General features: G+C 39.4%; 1 protein-coding gene across 4 annotated transcripts in view; it reads left to right on the forward strand.

Annotated features, from left to right (window-relative positions):
* OTULINL (OTU deubiquitinase with linear linkage specificity like) overlaps positions 1 to 6,319 on the forward strand; it is a 28,238-nt gene extending 21,919 nt beyond the window's left edge. For 3 of the 4 annotated variants that reach the window (XM_081825918.1, XM_081825916.1, XM_081825917.1), the window contains exons 6-8: positions 1,237 to 1,365; positions 2,247 to 2,516; positions 3,666 to 6,319. In XM_081825918.1, coding sequence (XP_081682044.1) covers positions 1,237 to 1,365; positions 2,247 to 2,516; positions 3,666 to 3,839 — 573 coding nt within the window. In that variant the 3' untranslated portion in view covers positions 3,840 to 6,319. The remainder of the gene's footprint in view (positions 1 to 1,236; positions 1,366 to 2,246; positions 2,517 to 3,665) is intronic. The other variant, XM_081825919.1, reaches the window with a different exon arrangement.
* The last annotated feature ends 1,500 nt before the right edge of the window (positions 6,320 to 7,819 follow it).

The raw sequence follows: 7,819 nt of genomic DNA on the forward strand, positions 1-7,819 counted from the left end.
TCTAACCAGGATTGATTTGGGGTTATTTGTAGCTATTTTGATAGATGTGCCCTGGTATCACTCTGCTTTTAGTTGGCATTCCCCTAGTGTGGAAGGATGAGTGTCTTTCCATGTGTTTATTTGCCATCCATGTTATCTTCTTAGAGAAGTGTCTGTTCAAGTCTTTTGCCCATTTTTATTTATTTGTTTATTTTTAAATTATTATTTTTTGTTTTATTTTATTATTGACTGAATTTTGAGAGTTCTTTATATATTCCAAGTACAAGTGCTTTATCAGATAGTAATTTGCAAATATTTTCTCCCAGTCTGTGCCTTTTTTTTTTTTTTCCATTTTAAGAGTGTAAGGTAGTACATTCTTTTTCTCTTTCTTCTTTTTTTTTTTTAAGGCAGAACATTCTTGATGAACAACCTGAATTTTTATTTTGAATGTAGGATATTTAATCTAGGATGTATATTTAAGGATGGAGGAGCAAGGAAATATAAAGTATATGTATATATATAGCTATACATGGTCTACTTCCTTACCATTTTTTAAATTACACTTGTTTTTATTAGTTTCATCTTATCTAGCAAGTACTTGTCAAGTGTGTGAGGTGTGCTAGGTCTGCTGCTACTTGCTGAGGACAGAGAATACAACCAAGCCTCTGGGCTCCCCAAGCTCAGCGGGGCAGGAAAATGGATTAGATCTCTTCACTGGATCAGAGGCTTAAGTATTCTGTAATCTTACTAAATCCCAACAAGGGTCCTGTAGAATGGGTAATATTGTCCTTGATTTATGGTGGCAGATGAGGCTAAGAGGGTAAATAATCTGCACTGGTTGAGCAGCCTCTCAGCTGGTAAGTGACAGAGTGAGGGTTGGACCCCAGAGTGCCTCATTCTAAAGCTTGTGTGCTCCCTGACGTACTATGGTATTCTAACATTGTTTGGGTAAAAATAATTTCTAAAGGGATATACCCAGGCAGTTTGGGAAGTGTTTTATGCAGAAAGATTGTTTCCATAGACATAATCTTCATGTAGGTTTTCGTCAGTTGTAAAATAGTAAATTAAAAATCCGATCCAAATCACTTAATCCACAAATCTGAAAGGAACTATATGCTTTTATTTAACTGTTGTTATCATGTTTTTAAACAGAGATTGCTAAGTGAGATAAGATCATGCACCGTGATGACGTACTCTAAATTGTGTGTCATAAATGTTGAGGTACTAATCATGGTTGGCATCTACTTCCTTTTCAAGCTTCCTGAAAAACTGCTCTTTTCACAAGGTTGTAATTGGATCCAGCAATACAGTTTTGGTCCTGAGAAGTATACAGGTTCCAATGTGTTTGGAAAATTACGTAAATGTGTGGAATTATTGAAAACACAGGTGAGTGTTTGGGAGAACAAAAGACTAAGAATGAAAGCGCACACCCCAGATGTAGCGACTCTTCTCTGTCAGGCATGTCACTTGATGCCACATAAGGAGGACACGTGGCCAGGAGCATCTCTTCTAGGAACTGACAATTGGCTTTCCTATTCTTTGTTCACCTTCCAAGTAATGAACGAGCAATGTCGTACAGACAATTAGGTCCAATATGGGTTAAGGAGACCTTTGTGGGCTCTCTGGGAAACCTTAACAATCACGTACCTGTTTCCCCTCAAAAGATGGGGTGCAAGGTGCACACAGCGCACTCAGAAATGCACTTCTGGGATGTGCCCTATTAATAACTTGGGCACAGCACAGATGCTATAATTTGAACTAAGAGTTTTTCCTGCCTTTTAATAGACGCAGATTTTGGATTGTTGAAATGGATCCTCCATGGTAAATACCATAACATTTCTGCCATAGTCTCATGTAAAACTGATATGTAAATAGTCATTGTGAGGATTCAGTGAGTTAATACATGTGGAGTGCTTTAATCTGTGCTTGGTGAGTTAGTATGAAGGAATGCTAGTTAGTACTGTTTGTCTCTGGATTATCTTCTGTGTGACCCAACTATCTTAAGATGTCTTAGGAAACTAACTTGCGTGGCATTTTACCTAGTTGGTGGTGCTTTTTTGAAAAATGTTTCATTTTAACTAGTTTGTGATTGTAAAAGTAATACATACTTGTGGTTAAAAAAATCAGGGTCAAAAGCTATAAAATGAAAAGTTTAAGTTCCCCTCTATTAATCTTTGGTTTATTTTTTAAGTACTTTGAAAAATTATGCCATGGTGTAGGAATTCACCTTTCCCCTGTTAATTTCCCTTTTACATCTGTATTTTTAGTGGACTGAATTTAGTGGAATTAAAGATTATCACAAGAGAGGAAGTATGTGCAACATCCTTTTTTCTGATGTTCTTCTGGAATATAAACTGTATGAAGCTTTAAAGTTTATCATGCTATATCAAGTCACTGAAGTTTATGAACAAATGAAGACTAACAAGGTCATTCCCAGTCTTTTTCAACTCCTGTTTTCCCGGGAAACATCATCTGACCCTTTAAGCTTCATGATGAACCACCTGAATTCTGTGGGCGACACATGTGGACTAGAGCAGGTAATGGGGGCAGAAGAATCCTGTGTGTTTGATTCAGGATGATACTGACAGTCCTTGAACACACAGGTGTTTGGAGTTTACTTTCAGCGGTGATAAAACCCACTGCAAAGAGGGTTTTATCTTAAATCCTTAAAAAGAAGGAAAAGAAGAGCAAGAAACCTCACTGCTCCGTGCTGTTTGCTGTGTGTCTGCCCAGCCCTGTGGCCAGGGGGCCCCAGTGTGAGAAGCTTTTCTAACCTTTCACTCTGCCTCTCAGATGGTGGTAGGTTCTCTCACAACAGAGTTGAACCAGGAGGAAGTCCTGTTGGAAAAATGAGATGAAGTTTGGGAAAGCACTTGGTTACTTACTAAAGATAAATAGACATTATTGAAAAATTTTAGGGGCACCTGGCAGGCTCAGTTGGAAGAGCATGCAACTCTTGATCTCAGGGTCGTGAGAGATTGGGTGTAGAGATGACTAAAAACAATAAATGAACTTTAACTTAAAAAAAATTACTGAAAAATTTTAAATCCGGGGATGCCTGGGTAGCTCATTCAGTTAAGCGGCCAACTCTTGATACCGGCTCAGGTCATGATCTCAGGGTTGTGAAATCGAGCCCCGCATCAGGCTCCATATTAGCACGGAGTCTGCTTCTCCTTCTCTCCCTGTGCTTCTCTCTCTGCTCTTCTCTCCCTGCTCATGCATGCTCTCTCTCTGTCAAATAAATAAATGAATAAAATCCTAAAAAATTTTTTTAAATCCAGAGAATGCTTTTTTATCCCCATGGTAAAGAGGTTTTGTTGTGCTTTGCTGTCTTAGGCAGTGCACAAAATTACCTGCATTTTTATAAAAAATGGATATAAAACTAGTTGGAAAACAGTGTGATTTTTTTATTCTGAGCATTCCTTTATTTTTTATTAGTTTTTTTCCCCCCCAAACAGCCTTTCCCTGTAATTTTTTCATGCTAGTCTACAAAGATGTTCCTCTGCCTTCCCCTGCCTTCCACGTCATGGGCATTTGTTCGTGTCTGTGGCCCCTCAATGGTTCATGTGTGGGTCTGTAAATAAGCACATTACTCCCTAAGCTGCAGGAGAACACGCTCCCTCTGCTGGTGGGGGACAGGGAGTTGGAAATGTGTGTTTGTGACCTCTTTTTCATCTCTTCTCCAGATCGATATGTTTATTCTTGGGTACTCCCTTGAAATAAAGATCAAAGTGTTCAGACTGTTCAAGTTTAACTCCAGAGACTTCGAGGTCTGCTACCCAGACTTGCTGCCCAGGGAGTGGCCAGAGATCTCCCTGCTGACGGAGAATGACCGCCACTACCACGTTCCCGTCTTTTGAGTCCAGTGTGGACCGGGTACCAGCTCTCGCCAATGGCAGTGGTCCTACTTTCAAGGAAGGTCCAGCTGGAAAACCAAAGCTAGCATCACAGCCATTGAAAGGCTCAGGACCTTCTTCTCTGGAGGGGCAGGTGCACTGGACGCAGGGGTGCACGGATATCCTTCGTTTTCCAGCAGTTTCCTCCAAACCAGCCTCACTAATATATTTGTGGGTTGGTGGTTTGACCTTGTTCATATGGGCTCTGGCCATTTCACATGCAGCAGGCATTTCAGGGCACAAGGACAGTAAATTTGGGCAGTACAACACCAGGAAAAAATCGAGAGGAAAAGGGGAAAAGGACTAACCAGGAAAGACTTTGTCTCTAACCTCAATGTTCTCGTTAGGAACCTTGTCTTTGACTGATTCTGGATCTTCATAAGCGTGGCCTTATTTTAGAAGCATTACCTTCCCTGGAATCTTTATGGTATATTGATTTTTCTAGAACCACTTGATTAACTGTAAAATTGTGTGTGTGGGTGTACACACATATACACGTGTATACATTGTATAGTTTTATATATACATATATGAACACATACACACAAATAATCACTACTTTGTAATGTTGTACAGTTTGTTTTATACTGCTTTACATTTTTTTGTTACTGTTGCATCTGGCTGGTCCGATTTGTTTTATATGGATAAAAGAGATTAATTCTGTAGATGAAGGCAATTGAATGACAATTATTGAACTGTTACAAAACATTGAACTGTGGTGTATTTATTTACATGTGTATTTAATGTGTGGTAGCTAGAATCACGCCACCCTAACCCCTACCATGTCTATGTCATAATCTCCAGAACCCGTGAATATGTTGGGTTAAATGGCAAAGAAGAATAATGTTGCAGGTGGAATTAAGGTACTAATCTGACCTGGAAATAGGGAGGTTATTCTGGGTTCTCCAGGTGGGCCCAGTATAATCCCCAGGGTCCTTAAAAGGGGACGAGGGAATTGGAAGAATGTCAGGGCCAAAGGGAAATGTAAAATCCAGAACGGAGAGAGACACAACATTTCTGGCTTTGAAGATGGAGGAGGGAACCATGACCGAAGGAATAGGGGTGGCCTCTGAAAGCTGAAAAGGCAAGAAAACAGAGTCTTCCCTAGAGCCTCCAGATTTTAGCCCAGGGCAATCCGTGTCAGATTGCTAGCCTACAGAACTGTAAGATAATGCATTTGTGTGGTTTAAGTCACTAGGTTTCTGGTAATGTGTTAGAACAACAATTGACAACTAACGTACTCAAGGTAACTAATTTTTGGTCATCTTTATTTTGGAAATACTTTTCTAGTTTATTTTGTTAATCTTTATTTTGAAGGTACTTTGCTGGTCTGTTTTGAATTTCAGTAAGTACAAAATAACTTTTAAAACCTTGGCCAGTGATATACTGCTTCAAAGGGACAAATCCATTCTAAGAGTGATTTACTTAACATTTTTTATGCTAACGTTTTCTCCCATTTTCATACTGTTTCCACTATAAGTAAAATAAGGGACATTAAATGCTGTGGTATATAAAAATAACATCCTGATTCTTTGGTACTGAGGATAATCAGTACGTCCAATGGTACGTTGTCCTCTACCTGCTGTCATTTCGTTTTCTGGTTGAAGAGTTGGAAAGCAGTCAGCTCAGACCAAGGGGCTTTGTGTTACCTTGATAGCCCCACGAAACGGGAGTTCTTTTCTTTTTTTGAAAAAGGAGTTCTTCATTGATCTTTATAGTGCATTCCTGCTTGGAAGCGTCTATGATTTTGCATAACTCCTGTCATTTCATTGACCCTGTCGAAAGTTATCCCCATGATCTATTACTGGGACCAAGAAAAAATGAACTCCACCCTTTGTGTTCACAAGCAGACGCGATGACAGACTGCAGCAGGCTACTGTGATATTCGTGGACGGTCTGATCTAGACTTACGCTTCCAGTCGGGCTGTCCAGGCACCTACATGGCATTTGTAAATTACCACTCACCTTGCATCTCCTTACCCGATGTAATGATTTCCACATCAGCCCAGGATTGAGAGGAAGAGCTTTTCCCAGGCATGGGCAGCCTATAGCTCTGTGACCTATTAATCAATTATGTTTATCCATAACCTTGTGTTGGGGGGAGGCAGGGCAGGGTGGAGTGAGACCAAATTGTGAAAAAAAGGACATTTTGTTACAAGGAAAGTAAAAAATTAAGATCTCTAAATAGTTGCTATGTTCTGGGAAGCCATCCAAACAAGATTTTAAGGGAGGAGGTACTGGGTGTTTTTGGTCTTGTTTTGCTTTTAATTCAGTTGTGTAACGAATAACAAACTAATTGGAAGGAAGTGTATATAAATTTTGCACCACTTTTAAAGGCCAACAGTAACTTGGAGGTGAATTTCCTGTGTGATGCCAACATTTAATGTCTTTCTAACCTTATATGTTTTAAATGATGAGAAAATTATAGCAAAAATGCAAACATATGTCCTTGTCCTTTCTGATTGTTTAAAAATTTAAGCCCAATGCAGGGCTCAAACTGAGGATTGTGGATCCAGCTGAGATCAAGAGTTGGAAGCTTAACCAACTGAGCCACCTAGGCACACCCGTCTCTTTCTGATTTTAGAATACATTTCTCTCTTAAATTTTGACCATTATGTGTCCATACCGAGGGGTTGGATGAATACCAGTATGAGACTTTCTTATTGTGGCAAAATGTACATAACATAAAATTTACCATTTTAATCCTCTTTAAATGTACAGTTCAGTGATATTAAAGACATTTACACTGTTGTGTTACCATCACCAGAACGTTTTTTATCTTCAAGGCATACTTTTTTGATAGGAGGCAAGTTTAATTCCCCCGCCTGGTACTTGGACTTCTTTTACTTCTCACATTCTTTGTATCCTGGCCTTGTCATGTCAGTGTTTTCTCCAGGCTTACACGCAGAAGTCCAGTGTGAGGGAGGTTTAGGTGACCACATGGATCAGGCAGATTCTGTTCTACTTCATCTCCAAAGTAAAGAAATAATTACAGGTGGCTTCTGGTTTCGTCCTCAGAACACTATCATTTAAAAGCTCCCCAAGAAACTGTATTAATTCAGGGCCACCCTGGTGACTTGCATTTCTTGGATGTGGGCTTTCACAGTCTTGAACAAAGTCATTTCCACCCAGAGGGAAAGCCGCAGGGCTTTCCGTAGTGTGTGGGAGACCCCAGATCAAGCCAGCGTAGGATCTGCCCGGCCTCCGGGAGAGAAGAGCAGCCCGAGTCGGGGCATTCACGTTAATTTTCCAAGCATTTGCCTACAAATGAATTTTGTAGGAAAATAATTACTGTTCTATATCAGGTGGCTTTCTCATATTCTAGTGAGATCAAAGAAAAAGACCATTTTAATTCTGTCCAAGCTGATCTTGGGGAGGAAAAGAATCTGACTTCTGAGTACTCTGGAAATGCTGGGAATTCCACTTTAAAGAAGGTAAATTTTTGTGTTGATAACTAAACTGATATGTGAAAACCTATTCAAATGCAAATACAGAAATGACTAATTCAGAATTAGTGTCAGCAAGTTCCTCAGATGGTGTGATTGTTTTCCCAAGAATGTGCTTCACACTGCTTAAGACTAGTTACTGTGTAAAACATAAAAATAACAATCTGTATTTTCGTGGATTTAAAACTTAAACCGTCTACTGGGTTACTTATCATTAAGTTGACTATTGTTTCATTACCTTAGTATTGACTGTATTTAGATACACTTTTCTCCATAGACATTCAGTTTCCTTCAAATCTTATTTTCTTCACAAGGATTCTTTTATAGTCAGACACAAAATTAGGTGGGTCCAAACTGCGCAATCACTTTTATGTTATTTGTTCAAAATCATTGGGTCTTCCCTTAATGCACTTTGGTTTTAATCCTGTCCTATCCTGTAGGCTGAGAAAATGAAAGCTTATCTGGATTATGTTTATGTTTAATATCAACGTGGGTTGT

This window comes from Leptonychotes weddellii, chromosome 7 (assembly GCF_054177405.1).
Source record: "Leptonychotes weddellii isolate Sample4059 chromosome 7, ASM5417740v2, whole genome shotgun sequence".
Taxonomy (NCBI): Eukaryota; Metazoa; Chordata; class Mammalia; order Carnivora; family Phocidae; genus Leptonychotes; species Leptonychotes weddellii.